The sequence below is a fragment of the Cottoperca gobio genome, chromosome 24, assembly GCF_900634415.1.
Source record: "Cottoperca gobio chromosome 24, fCotGob3.1, whole genome shotgun sequence".
Taxonomy (NCBI): Eukaryota; Metazoa; Chordata; class Actinopteri; order Perciformes; family Bovichtidae; genus Cottoperca; species Cottoperca gobio.
The window spans coordinates 12,274,493-12,285,539 of NC_041378.1; the positions used below are offsets into that span (position 1 = coordinate 12,274,493).

The 11,047-nt window shown below is 41.1% G+C and overlaps 2 protein-coding genes across 2 annotated transcripts in view; one reads left to right on the forward strand and one right to left on the reverse strand.

The window, feature by feature from the left end:
• LOC115003817 (protein sel-1 homolog 1-like) overlaps nt 1-11,047 on the forward strand; it is a 13,119-nt gene continuing 2,072 nt past the window's right edge. Inside the window, exons 1-20 of the mRNA XM_029425750.1 lie at nt 1-561; nt 709-746; nt 2,116-2,311; nt 4,695-4,862; nt 5,201-5,306; nt 5,595-5,757; nt 5,872-5,925; nt 6,020-6,079; nt 6,162-6,243; nt 6,377-6,531; nt 6,878-6,934; nt 7,389-7,457; nt 7,830-7,907; nt 8,296-8,358; nt 8,524-8,611; nt 9,213-9,361; nt 9,466-9,631; nt 9,913-9,987; nt 10,148-10,320; nt 10,902-11,030. Of these exons, the coding sequence (XP_029281610.1) occupies nt 474-561; nt 709-746; nt 2,116-2,311; nt 4,695-4,862; nt 5,201-5,306; nt 5,595-5,757; nt 5,872-5,925; nt 6,020-6,079; nt 6,162-6,243; nt 6,377-6,531; nt 6,878-6,934; nt 7,389-7,457; nt 7,830-7,907; nt 8,296-8,358; nt 8,524-8,611; nt 9,213-9,361; nt 9,466-9,631; nt 9,913-9,987; nt 10,148-10,320; nt 10,902-11,030 (2,157 nt within the window). The 5' untranslated portion in view covers nt 1-473. The remainder of the gene's footprint in view (nt 562-708; nt 747-2,115; nt 2,312-4,694; nt 4,863-5,200; nt 5,307-5,594; nt 5,758-5,871; nt 5,926-6,019; nt 6,080-6,161; nt 6,244-6,376; nt 6,532-6,877; nt 6,935-7,388; nt 7,458-7,829; nt 7,908-8,295; nt 8,359-8,523; nt 8,612-9,212; nt 9,362-9,465; nt 9,632-9,912; nt 9,988-10,147; nt 10,321-10,901; nt 11,031-11,047) is intronic.
• The window catches only part of ccn2a (cellular communication network factor 2a), a 25,224-nt gene continuing 24,696 nt past the window's right edge, over nt 10,520-11,047 (reverse strand). The window contains exon 6 of the transcript XR_003831712.1: nt 10,520-10,571. The gene's annotated coding sequence lies outside the window, so the exon portion shown is untranslated. The remainder of the gene's footprint in view (nt 10,572-11,047) is intronic.

Below are 11,047 nucleotides of genomic sequence, written 5' to 3' on the forward strand. Positions count from 1 at the left end.
GTGTCGATCAGTAGTAGGAGCTTAACATGGACAGCTAAGTAGTATCTGGTTCATATGAATCAAAGGCTAACGCTTTTGCATGTCGTTGTTTAACTTGGATATTTGGGAGAACCTAGAGGTAGTCGGCAACCATTTTTTAGACCAAGGAGTTTCGTCTCTTGCAAATATTTCGCTGTTTGGTTGGTCTTTTGTGTGTCTGTGTAACACTAGCTTGTTAGCTAGCTAACGTTAAACGTCAGGTACTACTCTGCTAGCGCAGCTTTGCATTGGATTTGTTAGCTTGTTTGACAGATACAGTAGCTTAAGTCAACCAAGTTGCTATCCAGAGCGAATACGGTACCGTTTTGTTGGGCGTGTGTGTGAGTTTATTTATGCTACATATCATAGTGTGACTCAACTGTAGCTGAATGTTTGGTGATAGAAATATCAGCAGCTACAGCTAGCAGATTGCTAGCTTGTCAACATCAACAACAATGGGCTATAAAAGGTATTTAAAGACGGCAAGAACGTTTTATTTTGTCTCCATTCTGCTGATAGTCTTCGTCAAAGGAATAACAGCTGGTAAGTATATATAAGTGGCTAATATCTGAGCGGACAGAAGTGTCTACGTTTCTTAAACTGTTGCAAGCAGCTGTTTATATTTAGCTAACAGCTTTGTCCTTCTCAAGTTTACACTGTGTTTACTACTGTCATATTAATACTTTTTAGATGAAGCGCAACACGGGAATGACGGACCAGAGCTAAAGGTACGTCATGAGCTATTTGATATTGGTCTTCAAGTTAGCACATCAAACCCCGAGGATGAATGACTAGATTTTTGTTGTAGAGGTGATGCAATGCAAACAGCTGCTGGTATAATTGCTGAGGTTATCTGCTGGCCAGTGTCTTTCTGAGATGTTGACACTGCTAACACTACAGCAATGGATTGACTGTTGTAGATAGATGGATAGATAGATAGCAGTGAGAAAAACTAATCTATCTTGTCTATTTCTATTTTCCAAATGACTCATTAAAATGTGTTCTTTATTGCATGAGGGAAGTGCAATGTTTTAATCTCAAATTGGCTTTTCATGTGCAGAGAAATCAAAAACTTTCTATTCTGTTGTACTTTTCAAATGCAATTAAGAAGAAGTGAGCAGGCTATTGATCGGAAGAGAATATTAAAAACATCTAACATCTCGTAATTATAATTAACAATTGTTACAGTACAAAATGATGCACAGATAATGTTCGTCAACTAGGCAATGCTGTCAGCTGAAGATGATTCCAAGCCCTATATGCTTTCTGTGTAACCAAAACGCGTGTACACATGTTTTTTGAGTGTACTTCAGTTAAGCAATTTTGGAGCAAAGTTATTACATATAGTATCTGATATCATTGTGGTTCAGATACCGTGCTTCCCAAACATTGTATTGCTGAACAATGATTCTGATTTCAGAAAAGGTTTTTTTCTGCTGGCTTAACTGCAGCCAAAACATCCTTATCACAAGATGGAAACCCCCACACAGTCTATTTATTAATCAATGGATATCTTCCTTTCATAATTTATTCAAGTCTTAGAACTGTCATATGCATCTTTATACAATGCTAAAGGAGAAACATTAGAGGCCTTTAAAAGAGAGGTAGACGTGGTGAAATATACTTCATGTAAAATATGATTGTAATGTGTGCGTATCCTGATACATTGTAGGACGAGTATGTGGGGGTACACGGCAAACTAAGTGTACAATTATGAAATGTTATGTTAAAATGTGTTTGAGTAGTTGAACATCTAGGATTGCAAACAAACATTACCTGTAATATTAGTAAAACAGCAAGCGGGGTGGGCTGTGGGAGGCGGAGTGGGCAAAGGGATGGCTCCTGGCCCCTCTTTCAGTTTTATACTTGCGTATGTATAATTTGTGTCTGTATGTTTGTTCGACTGCGTGAAGATGGCCTATAAACGATAAATAAAAGGAAGAAGCGAGCAGATAACAGTGTTGCAAGACTTATCATAAAAACATCATAAAGCCACTCGAGTCAAATTAATTGATATACTGTATTCAGCCTATTTCAATATGCAATGTGATTTTCCTCTTCTGTTCCTTTTACAACAACCTCTTTTCATCCCTCCAGTCTTACCATGACCCAGACTCTGAAGAGGAAGACATCCGTCTGGCATCAGGAATTGTGGCTGGTGCGTCTGTGACCTCTGGTCATGAAGTCTCCCAGCCAGAAGAGGAGAAACAGTCACTTGGGGAAGTACTGGAGGGAGAGGAGAAGGAGGACCTGCCTGAGCAGCCTCCTCCAGTTGAGGAGAAACCTAAAGAGGGTAAGGACTAAAACTTTAGCCCAAACGATGAGCTGTAAATACTTCATGCAGTGCAGCCAGAGAGAAATAACCACTGGTTTAGTAAGTTAACTTTGAATTCAGTCCAATCAGCTACTTGAAATCCTCGAAGATGACTTATCATTGAGTGTTGAATGTAATGAATTGAGTTGAACTTCTGTGTTTTAACTACCAAACGCACTCTGCTGTTTCTGGCCATGGTTGTTTTTTGTTGGCTTTCCAAATGTCTGTGTGAGACAAAGATCATGAGCTGACATACTTTGTCACTGTTAGCAGACTGATTTATGAGTAGAGTGGGTGTGCCTGTCCAATTTAAAGCCAGGAATGAATGAGATTGTGGAAAAGCTCTGAGACTTTGCACTAGAAAATGTGGCTCCAGCAACATGCAGTGGCATGTGGACACCAACTAGGACAGTACATCCTCGAATGTCATGATTATGGGCATGTGGTCATATGAGGTGAGATTTGATATACTCTATATGAGTTATATGTGTTAAGTGGCAGGACATTTTAGTTGTATATTTCAGGATCTAAGTTCTTATATAAGTATTTATGGCTATTGTGGCTGGTCTGTAGCAGTGTTAGTCTGTCAGTACTGTAGCTTTATTCCTCAATGCTCTCAGGTTTTCACCTTGTTTAAACTCGCATCTGTCCCGTCTTATTTTGTGAGCTTTGTTGAGTCTTGACACGTGTGTGTGTGTGTGTGTGTGTGTGTGTGTGTGTGTGTGTGTGTGTGTGTGTGTGTGTGTGTGTGTGTGTGTGTGTGTGTGTGTGTGTGTGTGTGTGTGTGTGTGTGTGTGTGTGTGTGTGTGTGTGTGTGTGTGTGTGTGTGTGTGTGTGTGTGTGTGTGTGTGTGTGTGTGTGTGTGTGTGTGTGTGTGTGTGTGTGTGTGTGCAGATTGGATAAACCCCATGAGAAATTAACAGCGTCTTGCACCTGTGGCTCCTCTTGCAGCCAGTTTCATCATTTTACTTGGGGATTGTTAGTAATTTTCCTGCTGCCATCTTGCAATATAAAATTAAGCTTGTAAGATGGACATTTGCTGACATTTATTTGAATTAACAGAGTTTTATGTTTTAAAATTAAGTTGTAAATCTGTGATGATTGAAAAGAAGATCACAATAGACATGATTACCATATTTGTTATATCTTTTTTCCCTCTTAATATTTGTATTAACACTCAAGACAAAATATTACAAGAAAGAGCAGGAAGGGAAGGTGTGTGTGTCTCTGTATAGATATACAGTAGGTGGATGGATGGATAGCAACAACTGATCGGATACTATAGCAAAGGCTATGGCTAATAGTATGTTTCCAAAAAGTTCCTAACCATCAAAGTCTTTAAGAAAGGCTGCGGCTCTCGCCATGTTTAACAGATCCAGACATTCCTCCAACCATTTACCGATCACATAGCAGGATAGTTTGATCACTATCCAGTTCTCCAAGATTATTATTTTTGCTGAATGGCATCCCTGCGTGAATAAGACGGTTGGTAGGAAATGAGCAAACCACTTCAAATTTCTAGTCCAGCAAACAGGACCAACTGGACATTTGCATGTAGGGTTTCATTTATAACTGAAACTGAAGAAATGTGCACAACAGATGTAACGAAGAACCCCTGATCCCAAAACCATGCCAACTTTAGCCAAGATAATTGTCCTCTAAGTTTGGAAAATCGTATTAGGAGCTCTGCACAAAATGTTCCACTGAATTACTTTATATTTTACTCATTAAAAGGACTTGATTGATTTCCCCAGTCTATACAAGTAAGGGATGCATTCAGATCCCTCTCCATGCAAGCTGAGAGGAGCAGTAGGCATCAGGTGATGCACACACATAATGATCAAAACATTAGAGTGAACAATATGTATAGAACGTGGTGGCCTTTATAAAGTTGTGAACATGAAGCAGGGGCTATGCTATCATTAAATTTCTTCTTAAACATTAATGATAATTGAACAAGTGTAAGAAATGCAAAATCAGTCAGACATTATATCGGTATGTGTTAATACTGCTGCTGCCTGTCGCTCAAAACCTACCCAACTGCCATAAACATGTGGTTATACCAGATGGGCCAGGAAAAACTCAAAGCAGCAGGTGGTTTGGTGTGATACCTCAAAGATGTTAGAGAAATATTGTTACGTCTCGTTGCACGTTCAAGCCATACCCAGCTACCCACCTATCGGTAACTGTTCCCAAGAAAGTGGGTACTTTGAATTATATGCTAGATAATAATTAATAATAACTTTTTTCTTTTTCTAACCTACATATTTTTATGTGTTCTCATACCACATCCAGTTTTTATTTTTACTTTGTGTATTATCTATTATAATTCTATGGTTGCTTTTTTATTTTTTTAATACAGTTCCTGTGGTGAATGGAGGTACAGCCCATGGAGAGCCCTGCATCTTCCCCTTCCTTTTCCAGGGAACGGAGTACTTGGACTGTACCACTGATGGACGGGGGGATAGACGGCTGTGGTGTGCCACAATCTACGACTATGACCGGGAGAAGAAGTGGGGTTTCTGTGAGAGTAAGTCTTCAACTTAATACCTTGGCTGCCATAAGGCGAACACTTCCTCAAAGCAAATGGGACAAATATATAACTACCTTTTTGTTTTGTGTTTTATTTGGAAGCTTAAATAAAGATAAATTGTTATAGGATTTGTTTACTGATATATTATTTCCTCATCAAAATAAAAGCCCTTGAGTAGCTCAACAGCTAATGAAACTGAAAAGCCCTTCTGGGAGTGCATAATGATTTTATTTACGGAATTAATATTCCTATTTCTATTGCCTCCTCTGCTGCCAAAGTTTTTATAAGCTGTCTCATTTGCATGTTCTCATTGGCTTCTCCTCTCTTTCCCTCAGCGGAGGAGCAGGCACAGCAGAGACTGCAGGCAGAGGAGGCTGAGGAGCAGTATCAGACTGTCCTGCGCATGCTCAATGCCACCACCAGGAGGACCCAGAAGAAAGAGTGAGTTTCTATCATATTGCTCAGGGCAAAAAAAACCAAAAAGCATTTCATCCTATGTGGCTTTAAGCTTGTTGATTACCTAGCAGTCAACACTAGCTTATTTGTTTTGAATTGAGTTTCAGGCTATATCTATTTTATGTGTGCTACCACACGTGACTCAGCTCAGCACATCCTTATTTACTTTAGATGTCATGTCAGTACTGTTTGTTATGTACACATCATTTTTATTACGCCCGTGTCTATCTGACTTCACTCGCGCTACCTCTGCCTGTCCAACCACTCTTTCAGATTATACGAAAAGCTGCTGAAAGTAGCAGAGGAAGGCCACCAGAAAGCCATGGAGAAGGTGGCGTACGCCATGCTGTTTGGAGATTACATGAGCCAAAACGTCACCAAGGCCAAAGGAATGTTTGAGAAGCTTGCCATAGAGGGCTCGCCAAAAGCTCAGACGGTAAAGATCTCGTCCGAAATGTTAATGTGTCACTTAGAAAAGGTCAAATATGCAGATTATTTGTACTGAGAGAATCAGTTGTGTAACACTTTGCTTTATTGACTTTATTCACAGGCTCTTGGCTTTCTGTACGCAGCAGGACTTGGAGTTAACTCGAGTCAGGCTAAGGTACTTTTTTTAAATTCTGCAAAATTCATGTTATGTAATGTCCATCTGCTTTTCCCAACATTTGTTCTCATATTACACATTCTCCGTTTGCCAGGCCTTGGTTTACTACACTTTTGGCGCACTGGGTGGAAACTTGGTGGCTCATATGATTCTGGTGAGTTAATTTGTCTGTCAGTGGAGCAATGACACAGTCCTGCTATTTCTGAAGTATAAAGAATTATATTTCTTCTCATTAGGGATACAGATACTGGGGAGGTGTGGGTGTTCCCCAGAGCTGTGAGTCAGCACTAACACACTACAGGCTTGTGGCAAATCAAGGTGAGTATTTACTGCATGTTTTGATATAATATTCAGGTGTGATGTTCTGGTTGTTCTTGGGCAAATATCCTGATCAAACTATTTCTATTCCATTTGCTTTTCCCTCCCCTCTACTGTTTGCCACCACCTCCAGTGGCCAGTGACGTGTCCCTGACAGGGGGCTCAGCGGTGCAGAGGATCAGGCTGCTGGATGAGGTGGAGAACCCCGGCTCTACCAGTGGGATGTTAGAGGAGGACTTGATCCAGTACTATCAGTTTTTAGCTGAGAAAGGAGATGTTCAGGCTCAGGTAAACTAGTGTCATCATCAATTAGTGTTCTTTTGCTCAATGCAATGCATGTATCCGCATCAGATGTATATCAGGGGCAGTTTTTGGAAAAACTACTAGATAAATCTGTTGCAATTTGGAGAACTTCAGTATTTAAAGTGTTAGAATGAAAACTAACAATGTGCAATGCAAATAGACCTCGTTGTACATAGCAACAGTTTACATTGTGTCAGAATGTACATATTTGTCCAACAGTTTTTACTACGCATGAAAATATCTCAACCATATTACATTTACGTAATTACAGTATGTAATCTTTATATAATACTAATGATGTGTTATTAAGTTTGTTTGTTTCCTGTGATAGGTGGGATTAGGTCAGCTACACCTGCATGGAGGACGTGGAGTAGAACAGAATCATCAGGTGACATTTCTTTCAAAGTCACATTTGAAGTATTGTATTCTTGTTTTTGAACTGTTAAAGCTTGGCTATGTAATATTGAAGACGTCAGCAAAAGTAAGAGATTTTTTTTAAATGATCCAACTGAAAAACCAAGCCCAGTGTTTCTAACTCTTATCCAATGAGCAGCGAGCAGCACTAGCTTCAAACTAGCAAGAAAGTCAGCAAGTTGGTAACACTGACAGCCCGTCCCTACAGGCCTCAATCGTGCTATGAGTGCACGGGTAGACAGACAGGTCGGCTGTCCAATCTTTTCATCGACTTATTACAGTCCAGCCACAGGTGGTGTTTTTTTTGTCAGAGCATTTGACTGCTGGCGAGATGTAAAGAGTTTTTCCACAAATATCACAAAAAATGTATCTCGACTACATTACCCACCCAAGCTTTAAATGTATTTCTGATGCTTTCTATCCAACAGAGGGCGTATGACTACTTCACCCAGGCTGCAAATGCAGGGAATACACACGCTATGGCTTTCCTCGGCAAGGTGGGTGAGACGTGCCCTGTGTCTCTCTATTAGCATATGGGAATGTTGGTGAAAAGTGATTTATGTGTTTGTAATGAGTTTTATTACAGTTTTTTCTTTTTACATTGTCCTTTACTCATAACCACAAATACTTCCGTATATTTAAATCTTTTCCTTTTACCCATCTGTTTCACTTCTGTGTTTGTAAATATTATAAATATGTCGCCCATATAACTTGCGTGACGCAGTCAATGAGTTGGAGAGCAGAGGGATGGCCTAAATTGAATCCAAAATAAATAAAGCTGAAATAATTTGTTAACTGTGTTACTAGAGGGCGGTTCAATGCATTTGTATTTGATTTCTGAGAGATGTCACTCCTTCTGTCTTCTTTAGATGTACTCAGAAGGCAGCGAGTATCTCCCTCAGAACAACGAGACAGCCCTGCAGTACTTTAAGAAGGCCTCCGACTTGGTAAGAATTACGGGGAGGGGGGGGGGGGGGGGGGGTATTGTTCAGAGGAGAAATTGATGTACATTTATGAGGAAAGAAACGTTGATATTCTTTGAGGTTAATGTTTACTAGAAAATATCTTAAATATTCTGAGATTATAAAGTCACAAAGAAAAAAAACTCCGAACAATAGTGTGTTTCATTTTCTATTATTATTTTAAGTAAATTTGAGGGTTTTTTATTCTTTAAGATAAAGCAGTGCCCCTATTACCTCTGTGTATAATAACAGAAAGCTGTTCCTCACCACTTTGACCTCTTAGCTGATGTGTGTGTTATTCAGTTGTCATTCAGTGTCTTTATTTCTTGAAGGCAATCCTTTTAATTTACCTGTTGCTTTTTTTTTTATCCAGGGTAATCCAGTGGGACAGAGTGGCCTGGGCATGGCCTACCTATATGGAAGAGGTGTCCCAGTGGTAAGAAACCTTTACATATTACAATCCTTTTAAAATACACTCTCTCAGGCCTAATTACATTTTCAGATTCTGCTCTAGTAAATAGAGGAATAGGAGTAATATCAGCGTGTCCCTTGTGCTGAAATCAGAGCAGCTGTTTGAAAGTTGTGTGTTTTGTGTCTTCAGAACTACGAACTGGCACTGAAATACTTCCAGAAGGCAGCAGAGCAGGGCTGGGTAGACGGACAACTCCAGCTGGGCACCATGTATTACAGTACGTGTTTAGGGCTGAGTCTGTGCGTCTGTACACCTGTGCATGGTGTGCGTCTGTACACCTGTGCATGGTGTGCGTCTGTACACCTGTGCATGGTGTGCGTCTGTACACCTGTGCATGGTGTGCGTCTGTACACCTGTGCATGGTGTGCGTCTGTACACCTGTGCATGGTGTGCGTCTGTACACCTGTGCATGGTGTGTACACCTTGCATGGTGTGCGTCTGTACACCATTAACCTGTGCATGGTGTGCGTCTGTACACCTGACCTGTGCATGGTTGCGTCTGTACACCTGTGCACTGTGCTGTGTGCGTTGTACACGGCACTGGTGTGGCGTGGTGTGCATGGTGTGCGTGGTGTGCATGGTGTGCTTGGTGTGCATGGTGTGCTGTTGGACACAATGTGCCATGGATTCCTCATAGCTTTCCCTTTTGTGTGTCTGGTAATATTGTTAGTGAATCGGAAGATTTTAATAATCCGTTTCTTTTACCAGCCCTTGTTCTCTCATTTTCATTACATGATTTTACATTTTTGTAGACTGGAATACTTATTGTTCTCCTCCTATTGATTCACTGTTTCTCCCTTTTTCCTGTCATTGCTCAGATGGCATCGGTGTGAAGCGTGACTACAAGCAGGCACTTAAATTCTTCAACCTGGCCTCACAGGCGGGCCACATCCTGGCCTTCTACAACTTAGCCCAGATGCATGCTACTGGTACCGGCGTGATGCGCTCCTGCCACACTGCTGTGGAGGTGAGGCACCCTGGAGCCGCGGCTCCATTCTCTGCTGATTGTGACACCACTGTTGCAAAGACCCAGTGTTTTGGTGACACCGTGTGTCTGTATCTTTGTTGCAGCTTTTCAAGAACGTGTGTGAACGTGGTCGCTGGTCGGAGCGTCTCATGATGGCATACGGCAGCTTTAAGGAGGGTGAGACGGATGCTGCGCTGGTTCAGTATCTGCTGCTGGCTGAGCAGGGCTACGAGGTGGCCCAGAGCAACGTGGCCTTCATTCTGGACCAGAGTAAGAGAAACCATGACATTAGTATCATGGAAGGAAAGGAAGTGTGTAGAGTGAAAAACACATCCGGTTCAAATGCCATGTAACCGTTAACACTATTAATAAACGGCCTTAGTTTAATCATGGTTGGTTAGCTTCTTGGTAACCAACAGCAAAATTGATTTTGTGGGGAAAATGTGTGTTTTCTTATGCAAAATTCCCAAAATTGAGAATCCACTGACTTTGGGAAAAGTAACATCCTAACCTTTTTGAATGTTTTTTTATGTATGGATTATAACAAACAGAAGGAGTGAGGATCTTCACTGAGAATGAGACATACCCTCGTGCTTTGCTCCACTGGACAAGAGCTGCGGCACAAGGTGAGTCCATACACACTCTGTCCCAAATCCATTTTATGTCTGTCTTTTTTTAAATTGGGAATCCATCTATTGATGGTCTACTTAACGATAAGTAGTTGAATCTGGCTGCTCAAACCTTCTGTTTGGAATGAAAGTTAATGCATATAATTCTCTTTCCCAGGTTACACTGTGGCAAGGATCAAATTGGGGGACTACCACTACTACGGCTACGGGACAGATGTGGACTACGAGACTGCCGTCATCCACTACAGGCTGGCATCAGAGCAGCAGCACAGTGCCCAGGCCATGTTTAACCTGGGTTACATGCACGAGAAAGGCCTGGGCATCAAACAGGTGGGCACAGAGATTCACTGGTGACTCTTAAACGTCAGCTTGCTGTTAATGATTCACTCATATCCACATTGATTTATGAATGCAGTAGAGATGCACCGTTTGATCGCACAACCAGTCATGGCCGATCAGTCTCATATAGCCAATGTTTTGAAGATCAAATTTGCACACAGCTGTACAGACAGTAACGTCACAGCGACAAACACACACACACACACACACACACACACACACACACACACACACACACACACCTGCAAGTCCAAAATAAGGCGTGGCAGAACAACCTTTTAAAAACAAGGTTTTGACAGCAAGACGGTCCTGTAGCTTGGTGCCATTTTTGAGAAAATGTTATTTAGTAGTCAGTTTCATTATGAACATGCACTTCAATTTGAATTTTCCAGGAAAGAAAAGTAAAAAAAATAAAAAATAGGTTATGCTGTTCTAGTTCTTAGAATGAAATTAGGAACCGGAAGGTCAGACTTAAAAAAAGAAAATTGGAAATCTCAATCTGTGCATCTCTAGAATGCAGAGTATAGTTAATGTGATTTGTGACTTGATTTGTGTTTCATGTGGTTCTGCAGGATGTCCATTTAGCCAAACGTTTCTACGATATGGCCGCTGAAGCCAGTCCCGATGCCCAGGTCCCAGTTTTCATGGCCCTGTGCAAGCTGGGCCTAATTTACACCCTGCAGTACCTGCAGGATCTTAATGTGAGTACTTCAATGCT